Below are 12,906 nucleotides of genomic sequence, written 5' to 3' on the forward strand. Positions count from 1 at the left end.
GCCCATGGCTTTCGTTGCGTATGGAAGTTATTTTCATGAGTGATGCGGTGTATCCTGCGGCCATACTTTCACGAGCAAAGCGAGTGAAAGTACAGCAGAATACACCGCATCTCGTATTCGCATGTTCAAGCATCCATTTTGTTTTGTTTTTTTGTACATTATAGGTCATACAATGCACATGTAACAGTTTTACAGAGTGTACAGATGATTAGGCTCAATTAGACTTGGAAGTCCTCTAGATGGTTTTCTTCTAAGCTGTTACCTTTAATGAATGTCTTCCATTGTCCTCCAGTTAATTTATTAGTGTAGCCTTGTAATGTACATGACAGCATGTAGTCTGAGTTAGAGAAATTTACTCACTGTTATCACTATATATTCATGTAGCTGTAGAACATAATTCTCACTGTAAAAGCTTCTAAAATCGGGTGAAATTTTAGCTTTTTAGTCTAGCTAAAACAATGAGACAGGCTGTATGTTTACATATATATAATATGTATGTCATGTCATTTGTGTCATGGGTGAAGCTGAACAGCTGGCTGTTGGTATATCCATCAACTCTGCATGGAGTGGTTACTTCTGATCTTATTACTACGAGGCTCTTGGTCTTGGCTTTTTGACTTTTTCACCTAGGTGTTTCTATTTATATTGTATTGACCCACGCTATGAATGCCAACTTCTTTATTGCAGTTCTCCATACTAGTCGGTACCACAACCGATTATTTTTATGACTGGTGAAGTATGGTATTCCTCTAACTCTTCACAATGGTTCAAAGCAACAAAGTAGCAATACTATCTTAAATGTTCAACTCTCTTGTAAAGGGAAACATGAGCTGTGCCGCACTGTCCCATATAAGTTATGGGAACTATCAGGTTTGCTGAGGCTTTTTACTATGGCATAGCCTTTGATCATGTGCTGGTGGTAGGTCAATGGAACTCACACATTTGTTTCATACTACTTGAAAGATCCCTTTGACAGTACTGATATTCGCAGGGAAGGATCATCTCTCACAACTATTTGCTTGCAGCATTAACCTACATTGTGTTTGTATCTAATTTTTAAGACCATTTAAGAATTTGCAGGGCGCTTTTCCTCTGCTCCTTTGTTGGTCTTGATATATAATTTTACTTTGGACAACCTTGTATATAGATTGTCTAGGTTAAATTATGACAACACCAATGCCATACATAAGGAGGCAAATGAGAATCTGCTGCTTGATCAACTGAACTATGTTATTTTGTACATGCACATATAACTTTATTCAATGTAAGAAATATATATTGCACTTTATTGCACTTCAGTAAAAAATCTACATTCCAGATTCTCAGTAAATGTAGTATAAATAAATCGTGATGGAATGTGATTTCCTATGTTGAGCAAAATGTTCACTTGTAATGGCCAAACACTGGTTTAAAAAAATCATTGGACATTGACTTGCTACTATCAATTATACCTTTCTGAATGCCTGAATATGGCCCTGAAATAATGAGATATGTGGCCCACAAGTAGCTTACACATTGGAGTCTCCATCAGAAGCACCTTTATCTAACAATTCTGCTATCATCATCATATAATTGAATTCTCTTAACCAACAACCACATGTACTCTCTCACTGATTGCCAGATAGTTGCATTTGTTTTCTCTCCAAATATCGTCTTCTTGCCTCTGCAATGGATGAATCAGTGTTACGTCTGCTTACCTTTGGAGCAATACTGACATCTACACAGTGGGAGAACAAAATAGATTGAAAAGTTAAAAATAGATTATATTTCATAAAACATTGAAATGTGTGATTATTTTAGATATACATACAGGAAAGTTGACATAATTAACGACCCCAAAACAGTAATATGGTTCTAAATAACTAACTAAAGGGTTTGAATGTATTTAATGAATAACCCATGAAAATATTTTAACATAGAATAACATATTGATCAGAACAAGTCATTGTCAATGACATAGTCCCTGTTCACATTACAGACATGAAATTTACATGACCTGATGTGTTTAAACTGGATTGGTCCAGGCATGTATCAAATATGGCTACATAGAACTGCATTCAATAAAACAAGATGACCACCAGTCAACCATTTACGATTTACGGTGGTAACAAAAATGTATGTAGATTTGACTGATGTATGTGTGAAGTTTCAACTTGATAAGCCCAGGCATGTTGGATATATGAAACCGGGTCATTTTGAACTTGATCCGAAAAATACAAAGATGTTCATCAATGTCCTATTGTGTTCAACATATGTACCAAGTTTAAACCAAATCTGTTCACACACAACAGAGATCTGGTTCCTGATTGGTAAAAATATGTGATTTTTATGTATTTTTAGCATTAGAATGGCTGGTATTTGAAACAAATACATGTGCATATGTCCGATACAATGTCTGATTTATGTATGAAGTTAATCGGCCAAAGCATGAGTGAGATATAGCTGGATACAAATGAACATGCAAAAACACAGACACATAAACCAATGTCTGAACGGGGACTGAATATTAGATTACATTATCTGCTGTACAAAAATGTATGTATAATATGTAATGCAAGGCATGAGCAGTGCTAATCAGAGACATTTTTTCTTACTTTCTGCGGTTAAATTCATTTCAATAGTATCATTTGTTTTTTCTGAGGTCTCTTTATTTATCATTTTCAAGCAACCGCTAAGTGCATAGACATCAAGTTCATGCAGTCTTGGCAGCAAATTTTTTACCCATTCATATCGGATCTGCAACAGAAAAGTATAGTTAAATTACCATACCAGCAACTACAGTAAAAAAAAATACCGAAAAAGAATCATAAATCTTCTGGCTAACCCTACAACTTCAAACAGTCAAACCAAAGTACAATACAAGAATCATATTCATTGGCCACACTACAACTTCAAACTCTAGCCATTCTGGGCGATATACTACTACAGTCTAATCAAAGTATCATACACATACAACATATTCGCAATCCACATACAACTTCAAACTCTACTGATTAGAGAAGTTGCCTGTACACAGTCAAAACAAAGTACCGGCCATACAAGAACCATAACCAACTGGCCAAATTTACAACTTCAAACTTCAATCAGAGAAGTACTATACAAGAATCATAACTTGTACCCATAAAATATTGCTTACCTAAGTATTAAATCATAAACCAATACAGGATCAGCTTGTTTATTAAGAACCCAGATGTTAAAAGTGAAAACATAAAAAGTAACTCACTGGACATACTGTACGGATATAAACTTTACTTGTCCACACAACTTCATAAAATATTAACCAGTCCAAATCTTCCTCTTTATCGAACAGCTTGTATACAAATCAGAAAAAAAAAAAAAAAAATTAATTAAAGTATAGACAAAATTTGAAACCTATCAAATTGATATACATGAAAAAGTTGATAAACATAAATGTCAATGACATTTTTATACGACACACTTTGGATTAATTTTTAATATAGTTGAATTAACTTTTTATATAGTTGCGATATGAACTCAATTAAAACATGTTCCTATATAGGGTTGCGTTTTAATTGGAGTTTAATTAAACTCAATTACAATGCAATTCAACGTAGAATTGCGTTTTAATTAAGTTTAATTAAATAAAAGTTGAATATCCCGAGACTGAACATAGAAATGTTTGCAAAGCTTTAGTAAAGGGGGGTAGATATAGTACAACTATATTAATATAAATTGAATCATACCTCCCCCCCCCTTTACTAAACCTAAGCTTTGCAAACATGACTTAAATTCGATTAAATATTAATATAAATCATGAAAATAGTGAGGTCGTCACAATGTAGGTCCTGTCGTTACAATTCAGTGTAAAGTTAAATTGAAGACGTCACAATGTTGGTACCATACACACACACACACACACAAAACACATTGGATTAACTTTTAATATAGTTCAATTAACTTTTAATATAGTTGTGAAATCAACTCAATTAAAATGTGTTCCTATATAGGGTTATGTTTTAATTGGAGTTTAATTAAACTCAGTGGTACAATTATATTAATATTAATATAAATTGAACATACCTTCCCCTTTACTGAACCTAAGCTACGCAAACTTGACTTAAATTCGATTAAATATTAATATAAATTATGAAACATTGTGAGTCCCCATGTGTGAGGCTCCACTTGTACAAAAGGTTCCACTTTGTTGGTATGTAACCAGACCACTGGCTCTACTTCTATACAAATACACACACAAGTCATTGTAATCATTACATAGTAACTCACAAGAGATGAGGGGTGAATAAATACACCAGTTCCATGTCCATCCATTGTCTGGAATCCTCTCCCAACTGTGCGTTTCCTAGCAGCATTACAGAAATATCCACAACATAGTGCTTTTCTTAATTTCTCACTTTCTGAACCTGTACTGGTAATTTTCTGAAAACTGGAAGACTACATGGATGAAAAATTAACACAATTGCTGTTATAGGTTTATTAGTGAATATATTTACTGTTTGAATATTGGTCTTTTTTCCTAAATGATGATCTGTTACCGGAATATCCTTTTGCTGCAAGGTTTGACCGCCATTGATAAGGCCACAGACAGTTTGTTATCAAATCAAAAATGGTGATACAGGTGATGTAGGCCATCAGATATCTCACTGTAGTACTTTCTCATACAGAGTTTAAATGCTGTTTAAACTGTCAAACCTTGTTCAGAGAATGAGAAAGGCCCACTGAATCACATGACTTTTAGCCAATCAACAGCACACTGACTGTGCATGTGAAAAGAGCAGCAATTTCAAGATTGAAGTAGAGATCTGAAAATTTTCTATCCAGATTCAAGTTTTAATAACGCATTTAATGATGGTTTGGGGACTTCGCAAGCTGCTCATATCACTCAAGATTGTAGTTGAGCAATTTATTGTAATTTAACACTTACTTTCCATCTAACATCTAACTTTAATAAGTAGGCACAGCCCCCCACTGTCACGGTCTACATTTAACGTCTACAGAAGTCCTCGCTACCTAACCCTACCACAGCACAAGCTGCATCCACATCTGTAGGCATAGCCCCTGCTGTGTTTACCTCTGACCTCTACATGCAGCCCTCAGTTCCCATACACACTGCTGCCCTCACTGCATCAATATCTAAGCTAAGCAGTCTCAGCCCCTGCTGTGTCTACGTTTTAACATGTTATATACTGTACATTAGGTCTGTAATATCATAAATATATAGATATTAATGCCATAACTAACAAGTAAATAATGTGCGCAGGTAACACATGCATAACAAGAAAACAGTTTGGCATTTATTCACTGGAAAGGGCTATATGCTTAGGAATTTGTAAACACAAATAGGTAAACTCAGCTGATAAAACAGATTTGTTGGGTTGTCTTATTGTAAATTCTATATAGGGACTACTTTCTTCCTGTTGCTTCTCCTTATAGGTTTACAAAATGATTTGTGCCATTTTATGGACTTGTGCAATATATACCAGGGTACCATCCCTTTACTTAGTGGGAGAGTCGGTATCCGTAAAATGTAGGTAGAATGCTGCTCACGAGTCACATTTGCGCATATTTCAGTGCATATGGTAGCAATATTGTGTGTCAAAATTATTCGTTTTAGTATTAGTGAACAGTAAGTATGTGAACACTTTTTTCATTCACTGTCAATCTGTATTTTGAGAAAAAGTGTAAAATATATGCATAAAATGCCATTTTAGCAGCATTTTCCATAGACCACAATAAAAACACAGTTATATTATAAAAACCCACTAAAAGTATTGGAAATTACAATACTTTTACTTCTGCGTAGCATTCTACCTGAGAGGAAACAGAATTTTAAATTATGTAATAAATTGTAACTGACCTCTGTTTGCCGCTTCAGTATTTCTTGTAACTGTTGACAGATACTGGATGCCATTTTAACAGCTCTCCAGTGAATGTAATGATCCCGACACCATCGAGCAGGAGAATCACTGCAAACAATAACATTATTTATTTATTTACTTCTTAATTTATTCAATCATTTATTTACTTAACATCCATTAGAATGGATGATACAATGCACACAAAAAACAAGACAAAAGAGGAAAGAAAAAAATCAATTAATAAAAATGAAAATGGCAGAAAATCCTAAGATTTGGAAGGTCATTAACTGACATCAATATCTTGGCGTTGTTGCTGTCTAGGTTCAAAACAGATTCACAAATATTGGCCTAAAGGAATTGACAGGGATTTATTGCTGAATTTGTCATCATGGTTTATTTTTTTGAAATTTGTGAATATTTTAATTGTCATCATTTTCAAAACAAATTATAATGTTAAAGAAATTTATTTGTTTACCAGCAGCACCGTCTATTTGTTTTTGATGCAAATGCAATAATTAAAGCGACAACAATTTTATAATTCAGTGACGTGGAAACAATATATGCACAAATTTGAGGACATGTTCGATGAAATTATGTTTCCTATTAGAAACTCATTTATGAATAAAGAGGAAGCATGCCAAAATATTTTTTTATTTATATTTTTTTTATTTATTTATTTTTTTTCATTATTCATTATTTTATATGCCAAAATATTAAGTAATGTCAGATACGCACATTGACCGTTGTCTTTCTCACCTACTATTACACTGTTGGTAAATGTAAAGCAATGTAGCAAAGTCGTTGACACCACCAGCTATCTCTCCAAGAGTTCTGTGACAGTTAGTAGCAGCAACTTGTTTTTTCTCATCACCTATATTGAAAAATATCAACATATTTAAAGCATCATGCAGTCGTTGCACAGCATGGCATTTTGGAAATGTTTTGGAAATCTATTTCCATGAACAGTGATGAATATTTCCAACATAGCAGTATTTGTTAAAGGCAGTATCGTAAAATCTGTATTAGAAGCCACATCCCATTCTTTTTGAATAATTGAGAACCAAAAATTCATCATTTCTCATATGTGTAGATGCTCACTAATAGAAACCGCATCTCCTCAATTGCATTGTATCATTTCAATACGAGCCACGGTTTCTAATACAGATTTTACAGTATTGTCCCATCACCTTTGCTTCATGGATTACCCTGACCCATGATGTTATTTGTATTAACCAGCTCTACGAAAAAGTGATATCAGGTTACCATATAACCTTACGTTATTTAACAAGAAATCAAAGTATGTGCTTTGCATGAATACTTTGAGATCATGAATAAGGCAACATAGCAAATGTACATAGTTTCATCACATCTCAGCCAAACTTTTCATGTAAATAAACAATGTATTTTGCATGCGTTGTGTACGTCGCTATGAGTATCGAACAGGGCGCGGCACGATGACTACCGTCCTTTAATGTGTTGTCAATTGTAGATAACAGATTGATGATCGTCTTACCTGGCCTAATGAATACACTTTCAACTGATAACATAGCAGCAATAGGTAGCATTACATCGGAACATCCTAGCATACCAGAATATATAACAGATCTGGATAATCCAGGAGGTAATGGATAATCTACCATATGATGACCTAATCCAGTAATACAACCATCCCTAAAACAGCAAAATACAATTCTATAAATAAATCTGGATAATACGCTAGATAATGGATAATCAACCATATGATGTCCTAATCCATTAATATGACCATCCCTAAAACAGCAAAGTACAATTTTATAAATAAATCTGGATAATCCGCTAGATAATAGATAATCTACCATATGATGTCCTAATCCATTAATATGACCACTCCTAAAACAGCAAAGTACAATTCTATAAATAAATCTGGATAATCCGCTAGATAATGGATAATCAACCATATGATGTCCTAATCCATTAATATGACCATCCCTAAAACAGCAAAGTACAATTCTATAAATAAATCTGGATAATACGCTAGATAATGGATAATCAACCATATGATGTCCTAATCTATTAATATGACCATCCCTAAAACAGCAAAGTACAATTCTATAAATAAATCTAGATAATCCACTAGATAATGGATAATCAACCATATGATGTTCTAATCCATTAATATGACCACTCCTAAAACAGCAAAGTACAATTTTATAAATAAATCTAGATAATCCACTAGATAATGGATAACCAACCATATGATGTCCTAATCCATTAATATGACCACTCCTAAAACAGCAAAGTACAATTCTATAAATAAATCTAGATAATCCACTAGATAATGGATAATCAACCATATGATGTCCTAATCCATTAATATGACCACTCCTAAAACAGCAAAGTACAATTCTATAAACACAAAAAGTCAAGCATCAATTAATACAGCACATATTGCTGTATAAATAAACAAATACAATGAAATTCAAAATAGTCAACACTTGAGGGCAGCATAACATCAAGTGTTATACCATGCAGTGCATTATGTTTTTGAGGCAATTAATTTCATTATTTTCATGTCCTTTGAAATTATTTTAAACATTAAAGCATCAATTACTGTAAAATACTTTATTTCCACTTGGAATTAATTTTCGCTATTTTCGCCGAAGGATTGATTCGGTAAAAATAAAGTCCAGCGAATGTATCTTTTTCCCTATATTTTAAATTCAAACACCCAAAAAGTATTTTCAGCGAAAATTAAATCCAGCTAAAATAAAGTATTTTACAGTAACTGGTATACTATGTAATTGGATGGACATAAAGCACATACAAAAAGCCACAAATACAAAAAAAATCATCTAATAATACGGATTTTCAATGCAAAATGCCTATACCTTGTGGTACCTTCAAGCGGAAATTTGATTCTATTACATAAAATTTCAAAGTCATTTAAAATGATAATGTGTTTGTTGAAACAGTGATTCATTTAGAATATAGTAAATCTCTGAAAAACATTGTTTTATTGACGTACTATGTGTACTATGGAACAAAACAACATCAACACCGAGCACAGCCATCCATTTATGTCACAGCACTTCGTTGATAGAGGGCGCTATAGGAAATACATCTTATACAGTAAAAGATTCTGAATTGCATAGATGTGTCTATCTTCGGGGGCGGACATCCGGGCATTTTCAACGCCTGGCAACCCGCGGCGGTGAAAACAAAGGCCCAAAACTCGCAGAAAACAGTACTTTGGGATGATTGTTGAGACTCCCCTGAACAGTGTAACAAGATTAGCCCTACGTGTGTAACATATATAAATTTGGTTGTTCGGGATTACTTCAAAGTTGAGTTTGTGTTGTTTTCTCGAATTTTCACCGGCTCGACCGGCGTTCCACAGCAGCGCGCACAGAGCCCATAGAAATGCATGGTACAGTGGTGCGCGTCTTAGCAACGTGGAACGTCTGTGACGTAGCTCCGCCCCCGAGGATTCAGTATTTCCTAACTTAGACTTAGATTAAAAAACTCTTCTAATTTATTAACCCAAGATTTAAGAAGGTTGGAATAAATATCTTTTTATCACAAACACATTTATTTCCAGTGATTTCTCTGTCTCATACTTGTTCTAGTCTCAATAGATCTTGTTGGTCTGCAAGCACAAGTTAATGGAATTTTGTTTTGATTAATCATGAAGATGATAATCATTTATGTTTAGTGACAGTTAGAGCGGAAGATATAGAAGCCATTTTATGTAAAATTTCCATTACACATCAATAAAAGATTTATTTTTGTAATTGTTAGCGAATAGTGCCTTGAAACGTATGTGATGTTTCATTTTGATAACACTTTTATAACGATTTTATTTTTATTGCAACTATCAGATATGCATAGCAACCACACAGGAAATATGTACACGATATCAACATGGTCGAGTTTATAAAAATAGACAACAGTGTATGAAAGATTAATTTTATATTATATTCTTGTTGTCATAACCCATACCAATAGCAAACAGCTCTAAATAAAATTTTCTCAGAACAATTATCCATTGTTATTGAATACAATAGTATTGTCATTTTGGCCATGCTGCTATAGGCCAACCCACTGTGATTTCATATATTTACACTTTTGCTGACTAGCTTGCAAATGTCTAATAACAAATGTCACTTACCAATCATCCATACCTAGCGATCTGATATGACAACACTGTCCGCATGTTGTTTTTTAACAGGAACACATTATATATATTTAATAACAATGAATAACGCCGCTATTTTATCTTCCAAAATGAAGGACCAGTTCTTGCCGACCAGACACGCACATAAAACAAGTGTAACGATCTACGGCTTGAAAGCAAATCCTTGCTACGCAGCATTTATATTTTTATTTGCCCATGCAAAGATTTAGTCGCTATATAACTCAATCTTATATTTACAAAGAATGGTTAAGCATAGTTTGGCAATTTGGTATTTTGTACTCATTATCATAAAACATACTTTTTTCGTGTTATCTGTAAAAGAGCATTTCACCAAATTTTTAATGTATTTGCATTCAAAGCTAAAGCTTTTTTGTTAGACTTCAGCAAAATATGGATTTGAGGATTAAGTACTTGCAAAATGAAGTTCACATTCATCGGTATATTTCGATTTAATCTAATAAATATGGCAGTTTAAGCCTAATTCTAATTTTGAACTACTGAGCATGTTACAGCACATATTGGAAAGTGCAAAGCATTGTGGGATATAACTTGTATATCCATTGTATATGATAACAAATTATTAACTCACTGGAAACTCATTCAATTAAATGTAATTTTTTTTAAATGATATTAAGTACCGGGGGGGGAAGGGTATTAAAAATATTAAGATTTATATCAAAAATAATATATTATTTTTGATTTGAATCTTAGTATTATCCTATGTTGCCTAGCAAAATTATGCAATTTAAACCATTGCAAAAATGTCAATTTTGACCATTATTGAATACATATCACACTCTTATTTCATGGGGCAATTCGCGTCTTATTTCACATTCCCAACATTTGTCACTGTCAAGTATTAGCAAAATGCTACCAACTAGTACCACATGTAATCATAGATAAAACAAAACAATAGCGTATTCTCAAATATGATGGATGATAATATAAACTAGAAAAAAAAAACTCATCCAGAGGATGGATACTTACTTATTTATTGCTTCAAAGTAATAGAGTTGACGTAAAGCTTCTAAAAGCATTCTTTCCTCGGGTGGATCAAGATAATGAAATCTATAAAGCATGAGAAGCTCATTAACCAAGACAGATTGATGATACGCTTACCACATGCTGTGATGTGTTCAGGTATGGAAGCTTTGTAAGTACAAAGTAATAACATAGAAACAAAGTAATAAAACAGCAAACAGAATATATCATATACAGTCAAACCTGTGTAAAATGACCATGTTTAGGCAGTCTCAAGGCATAACGTATGAGCAACATGCATATAATGATGACCTGTCGTATACGTGACCACCCTTTCTGCAGTATACTTGCAGATTCACCTTCGTTTAGAGAATAAGTCAATTTATTCGATTTCAATTTTGGTCAACTCAAATAAATGTGGCTTTGTTGCAACAGTACCATTTAATTTTCTGGCAATCAAAATATAAATACCGGTAATCCAATTGTAATACAAAGACTACCTGTCTATAAAGGCCATTTTTAATGAAGTTCTTGTGTGATCGCTATACATATATATATGACTGGAAAAAAAATTCTTCAATACAAGTACACAGGATAAAACACTACAATATTGTAGTACAATTAAAATTAGAATGCAAGATAAAAATCGATGTACTTAATGCATGTTGCACCAAAAACCTGTACTCATGATTTCCATTAAAAAAGCACACTGTATTGTGGAAAACCAATGTTTATCAACACAAATGTCGCTCATACAGTGTGATGACCACTGCCCTTTCATATTGTTTCCTTAATTTTAACAACCAATATCTCAAAGGTATATCACAAGATTTTGCACAAAATTATGACATATATACACAAGCATCAGCAATTGTTTTTCTGTTGTACTAGAGTATTTAATTTAGCAGATTTTGCTTATTAGGAAAAATAGCGAAGTTAAAAACCAATTAATGCACTTACATAATTATTCTACCAAAACATCATCCTCTAAAAAGATAACCATAAAATTATGGTGATAGATTATATTTCAATTTTTAAAATATTGCAATCTTGCCATGACCTTTGTGGAATATCTTCTTCCTGTTTGCCAAGCTAAACTGATTCATATTTGGCTCCGAAAAGTAGTATACAAATGTAGTTACAGCCACCATGGCCAAAACCTACTGTAAAACATGTTAAAAAAGCGACATGCAATTTTAGCAAATTGTGGTAAAATGACATAATAGCGAAATGTTGATTTAGTGAATGTCTATTGTCATTGTTGCCAAAACAAATGCGCAGTTATCACCTCCATAAAAACAACAAAAAACTGTCAAGTTCCGGATTACTGTATACAAATCCTCAAGCCTTGGCCATTTTGAATTTATAATAAAGTCATTAGCGACATCTTGAATTAGCCAATCAGGTTTCTCGCTAAATTCGCTAAAAGACATGCTCGCGAAAAAGACATGTTTTACAGTATTTGACCTTAGCGGAATATATGCAACATATATATATAATAGCAGAATACTTACTGTAATACATTATGTATACCCATACACTTCAACTTGAGTACCACCGAAGTGAGACTGGTACGCTGTATTTCAGGAATCATATTTTCAATCATAGTGTTTTTATAAAAACCTCTAAATGAGACCAAAAAAAAATCATTTATTGAATACTCTTAAGCTATTTAAAACATAAATTGTTACATATTTGGGATCCATATGCCATATAGTTACAATTATGTAGTTTGAAATAGAAAGTAAGAGATAATACAATTAAATATTCAAATTTTCAACAAATTGAATTTAATAAGTGAATTTCCAATGTGATATTTTTATCATATTCAATTAAGTTATCTCACAATGTAGATATCCTCAGTAACTTAGTAGAGTGAAATCTAATTTCCTCTCCCAACAGACATTGCACATT

General features: G+C 33.1%; 1 protein-coding gene across 1 annotated transcript in view; it reads right to left on the reverse strand.

Moving 5' to 3' along the window:
• Positions 1-1,230: 1,230 nt before the first annotated feature.
• LOC100369459 (putative ATP-dependent RNA helicase DHX40) overlaps positions 1,231-12,906 on the reverse strand; it is a 49,472-nt gene continuing 37,796 nt past the window's right edge. The window contains exons 9-17 of the mRNA XM_085502375.1: positions 12,507-12,617; positions 10,999-11,079; positions 7,351-7,508; positions 6,594-6,708; positions 5,837-5,945; positions 4,246-4,413; positions 3,224-3,310; positions 2,583-2,736; positions 1,231-1,717 (exon numbers count right to left, since the gene is read on the reverse strand). Of these exons, the coding sequence (XP_085358501.1) occupies positions 1,608-1,717; positions 2,583-2,736; positions 3,224-3,310; positions 4,246-4,413; positions 5,837-5,945; positions 6,594-6,708; positions 7,351-7,508; positions 10,999-11,079; positions 12,507-12,617 (1,093 nt within the window). The 3' untranslated portion in view covers positions 1,231-1,607. The remainder of the gene's footprint in view (positions 1,718-2,582; positions 2,737-3,223; positions 3,311-4,245; positions 4,414-5,836; positions 5,946-6,593; positions 6,709-7,350; positions 7,509-10,998; positions 11,080-12,506; positions 12,618-12,906) is intronic.

The sequence above is a fragment of the Saccoglossus kowalevskii genome, chromosome 8 (genome assembly GCF_978046115.1).
Source record: "Saccoglossus kowalevskii chromosome 8, keSacKowa6.1, whole genome shotgun sequence".
NCBI lineage: Eukaryota > Metazoa > Hemichordata > Enteropneusta > Harrimaniidae > Saccoglossus > Saccoglossus kowalevskii.